The sequence below is a fragment of the Protopterus annectens genome, chromosome 3.part1, assembly GCF_019279795.1.
Source record: "Protopterus annectens isolate FY-2018-M chromosome 3.part1, PAN1.0, whole genome shotgun sequence".
NCBI lineage: Eukaryota > Metazoa > Chordata > Ceratodontiformes > Protopteridae > Protopterus > Protopterus annectens.
Genome location: NC_056732.1, coordinates 1861000780 through 1861019747, shown reverse-complemented (window position 1 = coordinate 1861019747; position 18968 = coordinate 1861000780). Strand labels below are relative to the sequence as shown.

The 18968-nt window shown below is 40.3% G+C and overlaps 1 protein-coding gene across 1 annotated transcript in view; it reads right to left on the bottom strand.

The window, feature by feature from the left end:
• Nucleotides 1-1544: 1544 nt before the first annotated feature.
• LOC122798773 (zinc finger protein 436-like) overlaps nucleotides 1545-18968 on the bottom strand; it is a 338902-nt gene continuing 321478 nt past the window's right edge. Inside the window, exon 4 of the mRNA XM_044067883.1 lies at nucleotides 1545-3411. Within this exon, the coding sequence (XP_043923818.1) occupies nucleotides 1895-3411 (1517 nt within the window). The 3' untranslated portion in view covers nucleotides 1545-1894. The remainder of the gene's footprint in view (nucleotides 3412-18968) is intronic.

The following is an 18968-nucleotide window of genomic DNA, read 5'->3' as shown; positions in this document are numbered from 1 at the left end:
GACCGGTTAAGTCCAACTGGGCTGAGTGGCCAGTTTTCAGCAGAGATCCAGGGAGAAAAGCTCCACAGTAGAATACTATTATTAAACAGAGAAAATCAGACAATAAGCCATACTCATTATTATACAGTACATACATACAAAGTGATAATAGTTTTGCACAAGTATTTGGCATGGAGGTTGCGACAAGAGTAGACATAATTCCAGTGCCACAAATACATTACTGATAATCAGCAATGTAATAAAACAAAATCTGTCATAATTCTGGCGTATATTTATTCTGCTGCTGGAGAAAAAAAAATAAATATGAGAAGTTGAGAGGGAGGATGATGGCTAATAGAGGAAAAAATGGTAAGATTACATAATAACCCAAGGAAAGGATGATTTAAGAGATTATACGAGAAGAGGGTGTAGGTGAGAGGAAGGAGGTGATAGTCTCTGAGGCATGGGGAAGTAGTTTAAGGAGGACTAAAGCATGGGAGCGTGTTATTCTTGCATTGCTTGTTAAGAATGTTTTGTTGCAGTAAAGGAGTCCAAGTTTTTAATGCATCATCAATAAATTGCTTATTTTGTACTTTTTCTTTATATTTATTTGTGTATCTTCAAAGTTTTATGCCTGTGCTGATATTGTTAGTTTATTATTTGTGATAGTGCATGATAAATCCTGATAAATTACAATACTGTGCAGTGCTTTTATCACATCTATCTTTCTGAGAATTTGCTCTGTTACCTCTTCTATACTCTTCTAACAATGACACTTCTTGTCTTAATTGTTTTATAGTTTTCTCTATTCCATACTTCCTTGATGGCATTTGATTTCTCCCCATCCTTTCCCTTACTACCTTGTGTTCTTGTGGTAGGACTTTACATATGTTATTAATTTTGCTGCACAGTAATGTACCATATTTACTTCTGTTATATCTCATGAATCTCTATGGACAGTCCTAATTACTGTGTGCATTTCTTTTATCAAACTTCTAACTTTTTGAGGTTTTATTGCCCTTCTGCAGTCTATTTCTTTTACTGATCTTAATAGGTCTATCCATCTGTATTAAATCCAATAACTCTTCTCTTAGATCATTTTTTTCCAAATGAAGGCACATTCTTTGTTCACCATTTCCTGTGGGCATTCTATAGAAAGTTCCAGAGCTTCTTCCTGTGCCATGTTCTCTTCAGTTTCACTGTGTCATCCATTGCTCTTTTATACTGGAACACACTGGTCTATCACTCCACAGCACTGACTGCATCAAAGTTGCCACCATTTCCTGTTCTTTCTCTTGCTGTATAGCTCCAACTGAACCTTTGTACTGGTTTCCTATGGGAGGCTCCATGATATCTTCATATGTGAACTGATTAGACACGTCCTGCTCCATTGGTTTCTCCTTAACTTGGGTGTTCATTGCTCTATCCTGTTGTGTTACCAGAGTTAAATTTTATACACTAAATCCTTCACATTCATTTCTCCAAATCTTTTGGGTTTCTAATACCATGACGGGAATGGACCCCATTCCTAAGTCAAAGTATGATTAAAATTCATGAAATTAGAATTATTTCAATCGTTTATGTCAGCCAGAAGTGCTCTTCACAGCACCCGCAATGTGCCCAGTAATGACTCCCCTATTTGTAGTATGCACGTTCTGATGGTATATCAGTCGACTCTTCTGTACAAAACTCTTATCACAGATGGTGCATTTATATGGCTTCTGCCCACTGTGGGTATAGTTATGTATCATCAAGCAATACTTCCATGCAAAACTCTTGTCACAAGTGGTGCATTTATATGGCTTCTGCCCACTATGGGAATACTGATGTGTCACCAATAAATTCTTATATAAAAAACTCTTGTCACAAATTGTACATTTATATGGCTTCTGCCCAATGTGAGTGTAGTGATGTTTCACCAAGTAATTCTTCCGTACAAAACTCTCGTCACATATGGTGCATTTATATGGCTTCTGCCCACTGTGGAGCCTCTGATGAATGACCATACTGCTTTTCTGTGAAAAACTCTTGTCACACATGGTGCATTTATATGGCTTCTGCCCACTGTGAGCCTCTGATGAATGACCATATTGCTTTTGCATGCAAAACTCTTGTCACACATGGTGCATTTATATGGCTTCTGTCCAGTGTGGAGCCGCTGATGAGTCACTGCATTGCTTTTGTATCCAAAACTCTTGTCACAGATGGTACATTTATATGGTTTCTGCCCTGTATGCATCTTCTGATGATGTGCCAGTTGGCTCTTCTGTACAAAACTCTTGTCACACATGGTACACTTATATGGCTTCTGCCCAGTGTGCAACCCCTGATGAGTCACCATGCTATTTTTGTGTAAAAAACTCTTGTTACACATGGTGCATTTATATGGTTTCTGCCCTGTATGCAACTTCTGATGAAGTGCCAGTCTGTTCTTCCGTATAAAACTTTTTTCACACATGGTACATTTATATGGTTTCTGCTCCCAGTGAGTATATTGATGTCTCACCATGCAATACTTCTGTACAAAACTCCTATCACACATGGTACATTTATATGGTTTCTGACCAGTATGCATCTTCTGATGACGTACCATGTGACTCTTCTGTACATAACTCTTGTCACACATGGTACATTTATATGGTTTCTGCCCACTATGGATATTCTGATGCCTCATCATGTGACTCTTCTGTACAAAACTCTTGTCACACATGGTACATTTATATGGTTTCTGCTCACTATGGGTATACTGATGTCTCAGCATTTGATTCTTCTGTACAAAACTCATGTCACACATGGAACATTTATATGGCTTCTGCCCACAGTGTATCTGATGATTCATCATGCTGCCTTTGTATGCAAAACTCTTGTCACATGTGGTACATTTAAAGGGTTTTAGGCTAGTGTGGATACTCTGATGATGCTTTTGTGAAACCTGGACACCCTGAAGTACTGCCATGTCATTATTCTGTGTAAAACTTTTGTCAAATGTGATAAAGGGATTCTGACCAGTATGAATGACCTTCTGCAGTGTTACATTTTTTATACCTGTAAAACCTTTGTCATTCATAACACCTTTGTCCAAATCCTGCCTAATGAGTGCTTGTTTGTGTGTTGGAGAGGTATTCTTTTGCCTTTCCCCATCGTCACTTAGATGATCAGTTACACTGTTACTATAAAATGTTACAGTGTTGCTATGGTTAAGCCAGCTGCATGGCATTTCCTCTGCTTCAGTCTGCAGATGCTTTTCTGATTCACTTTTCATGACAAAGTCCTCATTACTTTGCCTACAGTTATGTCTGGTTTCCATCTTCACTGGGTCTTGCCTTGTGACAAGCATGTCATCAGGCAGAGATCTGACACATTCTGCATCCCTGTGTTTCCCATACGATGACTGCAGACTCTGGATGACACTGAATTCTTCATTCCTGCTGACTTAAAAGAAAAAAAAATAGTGTGTCAAAATATAATCTGCTGCACAGAAGATTTTTCCTACAACTTACATTGCAAACCCCTAGCTATGTTAATGAATCCACACACAAATCTGTTTAATGCCTAATCATATAAACAATACTTCTGTCACAATGAGCGTCAATAATGAACAGGTCCTGCTCTGCCCACTCATTATGTCTTAACGTTCCTTCTAGCTACATTTAAAATGTGTTAACTGGTCTGTGGTTTATTTTACTGTCTTTTGTTTGAGTTACAATAATATATCTAATGTGCTTTGCAACTACATTTTCTACACAAAGTATGCAAATTCCTTATAAACATCTTAACTTCCCGAAAGGCACCCTTGGTGTTCCGAATCAAATTTTTAAAAGGAACTCTCCCCAACAGGTCGAGGACAAGTCAGGTGAATTATAATCAGAATAAGGGAAACCAGAATTAGCTTAATTTTCGAATATTTAAATTACAATATTTTATAACAAGAAGGTTTTAAATGCTTCCTCCCATAAAACTAGAGACAAAGCATACCTATATCAAAGTAAGCAAGTCATTTTATTTAACATATTTTGGAAGCAGAAGGCATTAAACAACTTGACTGTGAACTTTAATTCAGTTACAAAATAATTATATCATTACTTTGAAGGCAATTAACTGGTAAAATGCATTTATTTAACAAAAAAAAAATAAATAAATAATATCCGTGGTATCCACGAAGTCTCAAAACAACCCACTAAACAAGTATAGTGGGTCCAAAAACAAAACAGTGTAAGAAACTTCTCTGTGTGGAAAATTTTCAGTCCATATATCTCTAGTTAATCACTGTATATTAATCAGATCAGACAACAATAGTAGAAGTAGCGAACTTAAACTCGTTTTCTTTTTCTGGTTCTCTTTGTTTTTCCACTTTATTCAAAATGATGTGTAACAACAATACTAACTAATTATACAATAATACTTTTATAGATGGTTTTTACGGTTCTTGTACACAGACCTGAAGAAGCGACCCTTGTTAACAATAGGTTATGAAAATAGAATATGATTTTTACAATTGATTTTTTTACATGCAAATTGTATATGTATATATTTAAATATATTTTTTGATTGCCAGATGGACTAAGGTTGATATATTTCCAGCCATGTAGTATACTGTCTTGGATAAAATCACAGACGTAATAATCTACTTAATCATCTGGTTAAATAAGAGGTACCACATCATTATAAATTTTATTTAAAGTACATAAGGGTTATATTATTATGACGGCTACTAAGTAGGGCAGGACCAGCCTGAATGTCACACTGATGGGGGAAGGGATGTAAATTTAACATGTGTACCAATAACACTTTGTTTTACAGCACAATAAACCACCCCCTTGCCTGATAAAAAGTATATATATATATATTTAGAAAGCTTGTGAGGAAATTATTACTCTATTTTTGTTTTACTTGGATCGCTTGTCTGTGTACTTAATAAAGGATTTTCGACTGGAAACAGACTGCCTACCTTGCTTGGATTACTTTCGAATACTTAGTAATTCTGTAAAATTATATATTTTTTATTTATTTATTTTTTTACTTATGAGTTAGAGTTCGCTACTTCTACTACTATTGTTTGATCTGATAAATATACAGTGATTAACTAGAGATATATGAACTGAAAATCAGCGATATTGTACTTTACTGGCTCACTTCAGTTTCTTGGAGGAGTGGGCGTGGTCCAGATGACAGACTGAATATGAAATAAGGCATGATTGGCATGCTATGCATATTAGCCACTGACATCACGCATACACTGATTGTAGATGAGCAGCATTTCCAACAGGCTTGCTAACAATTATTAAAACAAGTTCATCATAATGTTCCGTAGTAAAGGCTGCCTAACTCAGCTGCTCATCTACATTCATTGTATGCATCATACATAGCATGCCAATGTCTAAATATATTTGCCGAATATTTCACGTAATTGTGTCATGGAGCATTACACTACTGTTGTTGGTGCTAATGGAAGGCAGTGGGTCCTGTGTAAGCCGGAGTTGGTATATCCAAGTGGCAGGGGGTGTGGGGGTGCAGGGGGCCTGCCCCCTGCAAAAGCAAAGGGAAACCATGTAACTGTTGTTTTGAAATTTGCATCTGAAAAGACATGGAAATCGCGTTTTCTGCCTTGAAAACCACATTGTGTTGGTTATTCATGAGAACAGCGGCGCGTCAACCAGATGTGTCGGGGTTTGGGTGGTGCTTGCTACTGCGCATCTGGTGAGCCAGTAAAGTAAAATAACACCTGAAAATCTTCCACACAGAGAACTTTCTTACACTGTTTTGTATTTATTTAACACTGATATCAACAAGCACATTAAAAAGAAGAAAATACTCCCGCTCGGTGTTCGATTTTTAGTGCCATCACTAAACAGGAGTCCATCTTTGAAAATCAGCAATGTCTATTTCACAACCCTGCTCAAAGCTGCACACATTGTAAATAGATATGGAGTGATTTAAACATGGGACAACTAACTGAAGTACATCAGAATCTCTCTTGTTCTCTCTCTGTTTAACTTTAATAAATGCTGAAATGTTTCTGCTGGTCTCTGTAGATATGAAGTGCTCACCACAAACTGTGCAGGGACATGTGGAGCCTGGTTTATATAAAGAGATGCCAGATATTTTGAAATGTCCAATGATGTGATGATGTGTTAGGTACCTCTCTGACTGCCTACAACAAAATTCATAAATAACTCTGTAGAAGATGCATTATGATGCAGTATCATAAAAAGTATCACATACATCTTGCAACGTGGCACTGTTGGCTTGGGATGTCCAGTGTTGCTGTAAAAAAACATACAAAATCATCCCTGTAGAGCAACACAATCCTCTTTTTATGAAACAAGTATTTTCCTAGCACACTCCTCACACCAGTGCTAGAAACTAAAAGTGCGCAGTCATCTCTTAGTTTTTAATACCATGATCATCCCCTACAACTTGTGCTATAGGAGAACCCAGTCCCTGCTGATGCACTGCCCCATCCTGTCCTAATGATCACAAACAGCATCACTAACTGAAAACAAGCACTTCCTGATAACAGAATTAAATAGAATTGTTTTTATATTTACTTTGACATTTGTTAATTGGTTAGGCTGAGTGGGTCAGAGAACCCATTTTCAGAGGAGGCCAGGGAAGAAAAGCTCCACATTTGGACATTTAGGTACTTACAATGTTTACAAAATTCATGTTAGTTTAGATAATGCAAACACAGTTACAAGCAGGGGCCTGGGAAATTAACCATTTACAGGCTGCCTGTGTCCATTAGAGACATGCATGCCAAATCAGGGATGAATTTCCTCTTCCCCATCCAACTGTTCAAGTTACACTTGAATTGGGTTAGTGAGGACCACTCCTTGTCAGTCAGTTCTACAGTATGTGCATGGCTACCCATCCAGTAATTTGGGCTATATTTAAAGGCAAGAAGTGAGCTGCATTGCTTAACATGCAGTGGAAGTATACTGTAAAGTTTAAAGGATGCACTGCTTAACACACAGGGAAGTACACCGTAAAGGTTAAGGATGCACTGCTTAACATGCAGAGAAGTACACTGTAAAGGTTAAGGAGGCACTGCTTAACATGCAGGGGAAGTATACTGCAAAGGTTAAGGGTGCACTGCTTAACATGGAGGGAAGTACACTGTAAAGGTTAAGGATGCACTGCTTAACATGCAGAGAAGTATACTGTAAAGGTTAAGAAGGCACTGTTTCACACGCAGGGAAGTATACTGTAAACGTTAAGGATGCACTGCTTAACATGCAGGGAAGTACACAGTAAAGGTTAAGGATGCACTGCTTAACATGCAGGGAAGTACACTGTAAAGGATAAGGATGCACTGCCTAACAAGCAGGGAAGTACACCATAAAGGTTAAAGGTGCACTGCCGAACATGCAGGGGAAGTATACTGCAAAGGTTTAGGATGCACTGCTTAACATGCAGGGAAGTATACTGCAAATGTTAAGGATGGACTGCTTAACATGTTGCAAAGGTTAAGAATGCACTACTTAACATGCAGGGAAGTACACAGTAAAGGTTAAGGGTGCACTGCTTAACATGCAGAGGATGTATACTGTAATGGTTAAGGATGCACTGCTTAACATGCATGGGAAGTATACTGCAAAGGTTAAGGATGCACTGCTTAACATGCAGGAGGAAGTACACTGTAAAGGTTAAGGATGCACTGCCAGTGCCTATTAGTATAGAAACCAGCCTGTATTTACTGAGAGAATGCTATGTTAATGCCTGTTCCTACCAAGTAAATTATATGTTTTTGTTAGTGTTTTTCTCTGACTGAAATGCCTGTACATTTACCCTAATTATCAATAGATGTTTTCTTATTCACTATATTGTTTTCTTCTCTCTCTCTCTTTAACATATCCAGCTTCCCATTCTCCTATCCTGCTCTAAGACTAAGGGTCTACCTGCCTGGAGAATAAGGACCCCCACAAATATTACCAGCCACTCATCCTTAAAACTACTGAAACTTGCCATCTTAAAGTCAAAAACCCTGCTACCAAGGGAAGCAAGAAAGTATGTGTTCCCCAAACCTAGCAGTAAAGTTGTAGTTTTACTAACATAACTTATGTATGTGTTATATTAAACATATATACTAACTATTAAATACATAAGATACCAGTAATTTTAAAGTATTAAAACTATTGACTTAGCCAGGATACCCAGCAGCCATACCCCTCTCTACTCCTTAATAAACACACTTTCCTGTCCCTGTGCTGCCTCCTGCAGTTGTTATCACAACCTTCCCTAAGTCTATAATAGCTATCTCCTATCTCTAGCTCAGCTGTAACACTATTTCCCTGTCCAGGTTTCTCCCTCTACTAGGCTTGTTTCTCACACTCCTATCTCTTCTCTCCCTCTTAGAATCTCACAATACATATCTCTGCTGTTTAAGACTGCTCTTACATTCCCTAGTTGATGCACCAATTTGCTTAATAACTGCACCCAGCTATTCCCCCAGCTATCAGTAACACAGAATTTTCAGCTCTATACTTACCCTTTCCCTCCTGGTAGCAACCCAGCTATCAGTAGCTCACAGATTGTTCTCTCAGACCCTTCTTCCTTCAGTTGTATCCCGCTCCGTTCGCCCTGCGGGCTCACTCTGCTCCCCTCCCCTACCTCCAATTACCACCCACCCCACCCCCACCACTCCTACATTTATTCTTCCCATCCCCCACCCATCCTCCCTAAATAACCAATAGATACCTTTCCTCCTTACTCCACCCACTTATAGCCAGCCCACTTACTTACATTCACTCTCTCCACTTCCCTAATCAATTACATTCCCCACCCCTTCTTACAATTCTAAGAAAATCTGTTCCTCTTACTAAACCCTCACTCCTGCATAGCTTTTTTCTCTGCTCCACAGCTACATATAATCTTTCTCCCCTTGCACAAACATGCCTTTAATAATCCTCCACACCCACCTGGCCCCCCTGCCTCCTCCTTCCTTTACTAATTTCCTTGCGCTATACCACTTCATTGTCCTCCAATGCCTGCCCAATTCTACCTACAAAAATAACCTCCATACACTCCAACCTTTACCTTTACTCTTACTTCCACTCTATCTCCCCCTTCCCTCTTCCAGCCTAAGCCTCTACACCTATTCCACACTAAAATCTTCTCCACCTTTGCTACAAAACAGACACATAAACTAATCTTAGATCTTCCTAAATTTTTAGTTTTCAAATACAAATGGCTCAAGATTAACTTCTTCAACAACCTAGTCTTAGCCGGTGATATCCACCCCAACCCCGGTCCCAATACCATTATTAATGTCTCCCCCCTGTACCTCCCACCCCCTACAACTCCATAAAAATCTTCACAATTAATGCCCAGAGTGTCAACAACAAAGTCCACCAATTTCAAGCTTGGCTAAGCCATAACAAACTAGACATCCTAGTCATCTCTGAAACTTGGCTTAAACCCCATATGTCCAATTCAGAGATCCTGCCCCCAGGATTTCACATCCTTAGAAATGACCGATTAAATAAAAAAGGTGGTGGCACTGCCTTAGTCTACTCTGACCTACTCACCTTAAATCCCCTCCAAATTCCAATTCCTCAATTCAATAACACTGAACTTACAGCTGGACTACTAAAACTGAACAAACATAAAAACATCTGCTTTATTGCTCTCTCTCTCTCTCTCTATATATATATATATATATATATCTCCTGGTAACAACATCTCTATCCTCGAAGATATATTCCACTGGGCATCTACTAACATTAAATACGAAACCTACATTCTAGGTGATGTAAATATTGACTGGGACAAGGTCAATAGTCCCTCTCCATCCATATCCATTAACCTCTATAACTTCACTCAAAAAATCTACCCTATCACTCGACCTAACAAAACTAACCCCCCTGGATCTACTATTGACTGGATCCAAGTCTCTGATTCAAATAAAATAACCAACTCTGGCACAATTCCTGATTCCATTAGTGACCAGTTCCCAGCTTTCATTCAACATGCAACTAACTCTTCTCCTCACCAGCAACAATACATTCTTACTCGCAACCTTAGTAACTTTAACCCAACAACCTTCTCTAATATGCTTAAACAAATGGACTGGCAAATTCTAAAAACCCTTCCACTTGACAGTGCTACAGACTACTTCAACTCTGTCTTCCTAGACACCCTAAATTCTGTAGCCCTACTAAGAAACAAAATAATAAAAACTAATACAGCTCCTTGGCTATCCAAGCATATTAAACAAATTATGCTTCAGAGAGACAAATTGTGGAAGCCTTACCAAAAAATAACCTGCCAAATATCTTCCTTCAATATAAACAACTTTGTAACCATGTGAAACAGCTAATCACCAAGGATAAAAAATCCTACTATATTAGGCTCCAGTCTAACAACAACAAAAACCCTAAGCAATTCTGGAAATCTATTAATTCACTTCTCAATCCTGGCTCCAAGATTAATCCCTGTCCTGACCCTAGTAAATCAGACCTTGAAATCAGCTCAGATTTTAATTAATTTTACATAGAAACAATATCAGACCTAACCAAGACATTCCCCAACAACAACCTTCCAGTCTCTCACTCTTCCCCATCTAATTCCCCTAATAACCATTCCCTTATGTTCAACCTCAAACCTGTCTCTACTAACTTTATAAAAAAACTTCTATGCAAACTTAAACCTTGCTCTAATGCTCCTGACAATATTCCCTCCTCTTTCCTAAAATGTGCAGCTGACGGTATAGCTCTCCCAATCAGCATCATTATTAACAGATCTTTAAAGGAATCATATGTCCCCAAACTCTGGCGCTCAGCTTATATTCTTCCTCTCCACAAAGTAGGCAAAAACACCAATATTTCAAATTTCCACCCTATTGCACTACTCTCACCAATCTCTAACATCCCTGAAAAGTGCGTTCACCTCCAACTTATGCCTTTTCTAACCTAAAACAATCTTCTTACATCTACCCAACATGGCTTCCGCCCAGGCCACAGCACCATAACTGCCCTACTGTCTTTCCTAGAAACTGTGAATCAAGCCCGAGATTCTGGACACCTGATTTCTACTATATTGCTAGATTTGTCCAAAGCTTTCGATACTGTTTCCCACAAACGCCTCCTCTCTCAGCTCTCAAATCTTCATCTTTCACCAAGCACTTTATCCTGGTTCTCCAGCTACCTATCAGATAGATCACAGTCAGTCAAATGGAAAAACTCCACCTCCCCCTTCTTAGCTACTCCTACTGGTGTACCTCAGGGATCTATCCTAGGGCCAATGCTTTTTAACATCTTTATTAATAACTTTCACACTGCAATTCCTGATGCCAAAATCATTCAATATGTAGATAATTCTACCTTGGTCTGCTCTGCCTCTAACCTCTATGAATTGCTCACTAAAACTCAAACTGCTTTTTCAACAACCGAAAACTGGATGCGCCAAAACCACCTCTCTCTCAATGCCAATAAATCTAAAATTTTACTGTTCCCCCCCAACAAAGACTCATTCCTATAACAAAGATACTTTCAGAGTCCTGAGTCAAACCAACTCACCTATAGAAGTGGTTCCATCCGCCAAACTACTTAGCATTACTATAGACGAATACCTTAAGTTCGACATCCACATTCTGCAAAATATTAAGAGAACCCACCAAAAACTTGGTATGCTATACAGGAATAATCACTTTCTCTCACACTCTACTAGGCACACTCTGGCCACTACCTATCTTCTGCCGTCCTTACTATATGGAGCTCCTCTCCTTACCAGCCTGTCCTTCTCTATCACCTCCAAACTAAAAAACTGCTATAACAAAATCTCTAAATTTGCCACCAAATACAAACATTCCACCCATCATTGCCACAACCTGCAATCTCTGAATTGGTTAGAACTCCCAAACTACCTAAACTACCTCCAACTCACCACTGCTCATAGACTCATAGTCGCCCTTCTAAATGTCCAGCTCTAGCTAATATCCTTCCCCTTTATACCCTGTAAAGGTTAAGGATGCACTGCTTAACTTGCAGGGGAAGTATACTGTAAAGGGTATGGATGCACAGCTTAACATGCAGGGGAAGTATACTGTAAAGGGTAAGAATGCACTGGGTTATAAAAAAAAACCTGCCCCTCTGCTATGTCTAATTTATCTGCTGGTGAAGATTTCATTGTTGGTTTTAGTGTTCGACAGCCATTGGATTTATGGAGATACTGGAAGTCCTGGACAATCTGATCTCTAATGGCATGGTTAGCAAGCCAGAGATGGCCCTTCAAAAGTCTGTAAAACACTGAATAAAGACATAGAGCTCCCAACCTTCCCTATCATATCACTGACCTTTTCAAGATGCTCATCTACTTACCTCAAATACCTCTCCCTTCATACCATATTTTCTGCTATATACTCCTCACTAATTCAGCACAGAACTTCACACTAATCTCTTCTCCTCTACGCTTATCCAAGGCTCTCCTTTCACACTTGTATCAACCCAGCCTAGGCACCCAATAATCTTTATCACTTACTACCAGACACCTAACTATCACAAATACTGTCCCTGTATAAACAAAATATTTTAAAGTATCTATATTTTACAGTGCAACTAAAAAACGTTTTGTATAAATCTGGTGCAGAAGACTCACTTTAATGTATAGTTACCAGAATGCTACCTCCAAAACTATCTTTCTATAACTTTTATAAAACATTTACTTAAAAATACGTACACTGCAAAGTGCAATTAATTCATTGTTGAACTCTTGATACATCTTTGTATAGCCTTATAAATGCTTTGGCTTTAATAGATGTTTTGCAAATGGTATATGTAAGCAAGGAAATTTTCTCCGTGGGCCACTACTGAAAAGGAATTTTGATTCCCAGTTGGACTGACCCCAGTAAACAAATGTAAATAAGTAAATACACGTACACATACAAACCTCTCAAAGAGGCGTTACATTTCGTAATTGGTCTGATCAATGCTGAGTATAAGGGACTGATTACCTCAATAGTCATTGGATTACTTGCATTTGGCAGTCAGCTGTGCTAAATTAAAAGGATTTCCTGACAAATGTTGTCACGATGATCAAACACAGGGAGTTATCAACCCATGACCCCGGGTTCCAGACCACATTTAGTTTTGAAGTGGTACACGTCTACACAGTATGAAAAGGGAGGGGCTTAATTCCAGAAGTGAAACTGAATATCTAGTATTTAGTCTGAGTCTGTATTTACTACACTAAGATTACTAGGAAGAGCTCATTCTGGAATGTTTGGATTTCACAGGGTAACGTAACATTACACAGTATGAAAGGGGAGGGGCTTAATGCCAGAAGTGAAACTGTATATCGAGTATTTAGTCTGAGTCTGTATTTACTACACTAAGAGATTACTAGGGAGAGCTCATTCTGGAATGTTTGGATGTCACAGGATAACTTAACATTACACAGTATGAAAAAAGAGGGGCTTAATGCTAGAAGTGAAACTGTATGTCTAATATTTAGTCTGAGTCTGTATTTACTACACTAAGATTACTAGGAAGAGCTCAGTCTGGAATGTTTGGATTTCACAGGGTAACGTAACATTACACAGTATGAAAGGGGAGGGGCTTAATGCCAGAAGTGAAACTGTATATCGAGTATTTAGTCTGTGTCTGGATTTACTACACTAAGAGATTACTAGGGAGAGCTCATTCTGGAATGTTTGGATGTCACAGGATGACTTAACATTACACAGTATGAAAAGGGAGGGGCTTAATGCTAGAAGTGAAACTGTATGTCTAATATTTAGTCTGAGTCTGTATTTACTACACTAAGATTACTAGGGAGAGCTCATTCTGGAATGTTTGGCTGTCACAGGATAACTTTACACAGTATGAAAAAGGAGGGGCTTAATGCCATGTCTAATATTTAGTCTGAGTCTGTATTTACTACTAAGAGATTACTAGGGAGAGCTCATTCTGGAATGTTTGGATGTCACAGGATAACTTAACATTACACAGAATGAAAATGGAGAGGCTTAATGTCAGAAGTGAAACTGTATGTCTAGTATAGGTTCATAGGTTCATACTAGGCTATCTGCCCTGGGGCATTTATAAGCCTAGCCCAATTGTGTTTGGCTTATGCCACCCCTTGAGTTGAGTATACTGTGCCCTTTTTAAAGTTTAGTTTACTGTGCCTCTGTCTAATAGTGACACGGAAGTAATCCCCAGGACAAACCTACGATTCCCCCATTCACTCATTAAGATTCTTCTTGAAGAGAGTCAGTGAGGTGCTCTGCCTAACATTAATTGGAATTCTATTCCAGAGCGAAGGGAGCCTCTGGGTTATGAATCTGTCCCTCCAGCATGTTTTATTTATTTCTGTGCTGAGGTTCAAGTCCCTCGAGCGCATGGCTCTAAGGGATTTAGATTTACTGAGGTGGAGCATGTCCATTAATTCTGGGTTGGACATAGCTTTATATGTCAGGCATAGATCGCCTCGAAGTAGGCAGTATGCAACTGAGTAGAGCTGGAGTTTTTTTAACTGAGCAGCATATGGCATCTGTTCAAGTCCCTTGATCCTCCTGGTGAGGTACTTTTGGGGTCTTTCTAATTGCTGCAGGTGTCAGGTAAGGTACATCCCAAAGGGGGCATTGTATTCTATGATGGGCCTGATGAGGGATGAACAAAGAGGCACAATTACTTCTCTTGATCTAGATGTGAATCCTTTCATGATGAGGTGGGCTATGTAGAAGGTCTTTCTAACCACTTTGGCAATGTGGTTGTCAAAGGAGAGATTGCTATCAACTTGGGTCCCCAGATCCCTAATTACTTTCTCTGTACTTAATGGGTTACCACCTATGTGGTAATTTGTGGGCACATTGTTTTTGCCAAAGGGTATGACTATACACTTTTTGGCATTTAGCTTTAGACCATGGCTCTGGCACCAGTTATCCGTCTCTGCGAGACCTTTTTGAAGGATGTTTGTGTCAGCTGGAGAGTCGATTATGGCACCCAGTTTGCAGTCATCTGCGAACTTGGTGAGCCATAGTCCTCCCACATTGGCCTGCACCTCAGAAAAGTAAATACCGAACAAGAGAGGTCCCAGGACAGAACCTTGTGGGGCGCCACTTGTGACCGGTTTCGAGTCTGACATGGCTCCAGCAACTCTGACTCTGTGGGTTCTGTCTTTGAGCCAGTTTGCGACCCATCTTGTGACATAGGGGTTTATATTTAGGCTGGATAGCTTATCTTTGATGCCCGAGTGGGGTATTGTGTCAAATGCCTTTGCGAGGTCCAGAGAGGCTGTGTGGACTACCTTCCCTTCATCTATGGCCTTGGTGACTGTTTTGAAGAAGTCGACCAGGTTCAAAAGGCAGGATCTGCCCTTGACGAAGCCAAATTGGGTAGGATCTAGTGTCTGTAGGTCCCCAATGTCTTTGTTTATGAGTTCCATGATGATCCTCTCCATAGCCTTGCAGACTAGGCTAGTCAGGCTTATGGGGCGATAGATTCCAGGGTCCGCAGAGGCACCACCTTTGTGGAGTGGGACCACTGTTGCTGTACGCCATTCTTTGGGCACATATCCTGTAGTGAGGCTGAGATTGTACAGCAGTTTTACTTGAGGGATTAGTTCTTCTTGGAGTTCATGTAGGACGCAACCCGGGACGCCATCTAGTCCCATGGAAGCAGTGTTTTTTGCTTTGGAGAGGGCGGCCTTCACCTGAGCATCAGAGATGTTTGGGAGGCTGCACTCTGCTGGAATAGATACTTGCTCTTTTGGGGGGGAGGGGGTGGAAATGTTTGCGCTGAACCTGTCTGCCAGGATATTGGCGATGTCTGTGGGTTCAGTGTACTTTTTGTCGCTTAGAATCAACTCAGAACAAGTCTGGGAGTTGCATCCCAGGTTCCTAACATAACTGAAAAAAGTCTTATGATTGTCTTTAGTGTCCTGGGCAATTTTTCTCTCAAAGCTGGCCTTGGAGGATTTTATGAGGGATCGTAATTTTTTGCTAGTACTGATCAGAGATGCCTTCCCTTTTAGGGATTTTGCTCTATCATGTAGTAGCTTCCTCCTTCTGTTGTATAGTTTATTTATGGCTGGGGTCCACCAGACTGGACGCCTGCATTTGGATGATTGGGTCTTGATTTTGTTTGGGATAGCATGATCCATGCATTCCTGGAGATGTCCGTAGAATGCATTTATATAGGATTCTGCAGTTTGGGCCATAGTTTCCACTGGCCCTGGGGCCTTGAAGGATTCCACTTCAGTTTTGAGAAGTGTGAAGTTCGCTTTTGAGAAGTTTTTCACTGTGGTTTTCTGGGCTGGGGGTGGGGTCGGGATGTGGATATCCAGTGAAATTAATTTATGGTCTGATCTTACCAATGAGGGATATACTTCTGGTATGGAGCATAGAGTCCCCATGTTGGTAATGATCAGGTCTAGTATGTTTTCCCCTCTTGTGGAAGTGGTGACTAGTTGTTCCATAGCATTTAAGTTTATAAATTCCAGGAACCTTTGGGCTAAGGTGCTGAGGCTTGAGTAATGCTCCCAGTCTATGTTTGGGTAGTTTAAGTCGCCCAATATAATGGTGTTCGAAGAGATCTTCATGTTCTCCAATGTTTTCAGGAAAGCCGAGTGGAATTCCTGACTTTGAGAGTGTGGTCTGTAGGATGCTATAAACTGAAAAGCAGTCTTGCCCACTGTCAGTTGCACATGGATGGTCTCCGATATTTCGTGCAATGCCACTAACCTGGAGGTGTGGATATCCTTGACAAATATGGAAACTCCCCCTCCTTTTGTGGTTCGGTCTGGGTTTTGGGGCCGAAAAGCATGATATGAGGTATAACCTGGTAGTGCTGGGGTGCTCTCTGGAGCCTTGAACCAGGTTTCTGTCACTGCACAGATATCGATGTTCTCCATACTGAGGAGAGCTTCGAGTGCATGCATCTTGAGGTTAAGACTTCTGGCGTTTAGCAGCATTACCCTTAGTTTCTTGTACCTTGTGCTGTCTATGGAGGTGGGTTTGACTTTTGAGCCTTGCCTAAAAAAGGCACTATGGGGGTGGCAAGAGCCTTTGCCAATATCCGAAAGCCCAGGGGTGACAGGTGCAAGACGTCCCTAGCGAAGCAACGTGGCTTGTCGAGCATGTCATCCCAGGCTGACAGACATTGGATCCCCTTTGAATGACACCAAAATTTTAGCCAATTGTTAAAATCGATCATTTTGTTTTTATACTGTGGCATCATTCTAGGTGAGGGTAAGATGCTGCTCAATGTCAGGGTCATACCGGCCTGGGCTACATGATCAGAGAGCTCCTCTATGTCTCTTTTCATGTAGTCGAGGGAGGTACGTCTCAGGTCATTCACGCCAGCATGTACAATGACCGAGTCATATTTGTATTTGCTTTGGAGTGACCTGAGTGCTTGTGTTATGTGGAGGATCCTAGCGCCCGACAGGCAGCTCACTGTGACCTCCTCTTTATTCAGCTGGGTGAGTGGGACGTCAGTGTGTCTGACAATAGAGTCACCTATTACAAGAGTATCAGGTGTGTTATTCAGCCTTAAGGGCTGTGACTGCTTGGCACATGACTTTGTGTGCTATGTGTTGTACGTGTTTTGTTTTGGGGTAGCGTTTGCTTGGATGTCTGCTTTGGAGGTCTCTGTTGCTTAGGTAGATTTTTATTTAGAGCCTCCGAGTATGTTTTTGTGTTTTTATGTGTTTGGTTCGCTGTTGTGGTGGGATTATGTGATACTGGAATTGTGTTGTGTGAGGTTACCTTCTCCTCCTGACTGGTTACACCAGATTTGAGATGAGAGAGCTCAGCCTCCAGTTTGGCTATATGGTTGCATCTCTCACATATATTTGAACCTGTTTGGAGGAGAGGGTTGTCCGTGTACATGAGACAGTTGTAACATTGCCTCAAAATTCCCAGATTCACCAGCTGGACTGGAGAGGAAACCATTGACTGACCTTTGGACATGCTAGAGTAATATAGGGAAATTAATTAAAACGGACCAATAGGGGACAAGGTAATCATAGAGAGTATAAGAGTAAGTAGTGCTTATGGTTTATTAGTGCTAACTTGGAAAATTACTTATTTGGACCAGTGAGGGGCCTTAGAATGAGAATATGGTGTTTAATTTGAGAGATAGAGCAGTTCTAAGGGAAAAAGTGAAGAGCAGACTTTGTGGAGCCAGGAAAAGTTTAAACCCAATTAGGCGGCACTGCCCGATGTTGCGCTATTCGCAAAAACGCGCAAAACCACGCAAAAGAGGGTTTTAAGAGAGGGAGATCAAGGAGTTAGGAATTGACCCAAAATGGCCAATAAAACTACAATTTCAAGGCAGTAACCACTCCCACAGGGGCAGGCAGGCTGCTCAATGTTCATCACTGCCACTGATGAACACAGAGACTTCCCTTTAGCCCAAGCAAACAATGGCCTCCAAGAAACTTACAAACAGTTCAGAACAGCAAATCTGTAACTGAACTTTTTTAAATCTCAGAAAAGTGGGAAAAAGCAAGATTTTTTTTTTTTTTAAGGAAAGCAGAGGTTCACAAGTATCAACAAGTTAGAACAGTGCAGTAAATGACCCGACACTTGAGTGCTAGGCCAGAGACAGATAAAATGCAAGTTTTAAGAAAAAAACGATTTTAAAAATAAGTGTAGGCAGGAAATTCAGTAATCAGCTCTAGGTTGTGTTCTAAATACAGTTACCAACACAGAAATCAAGTTTAACAAGCCAGAAAATGCTCAAAAGTAGGCGGCAATGCAGAAAAACTTAAATAATCTGAAGCAAAATACTTAAAATCTCAAAAATGGCTCCTTTCTTCTCTCAGCGTTTTCTCCTCTTGGTGGGTGCTTAGTCTGAGTCTGTATTTACTACACTAAGATTACTAGGGAGAGCTCATTCTGGAATGTTTGGATGTCACAGGAAAACTTAGCATCCCCCATTTACTTACAGACATCTGTAGACTTTGTTAGCCAGATGTCAGTCAAAAAGGACAGCTCACAACACCTGGCCCTAAAGGACACGGTGGCTCACTTTCCTGCTTTCTAACGA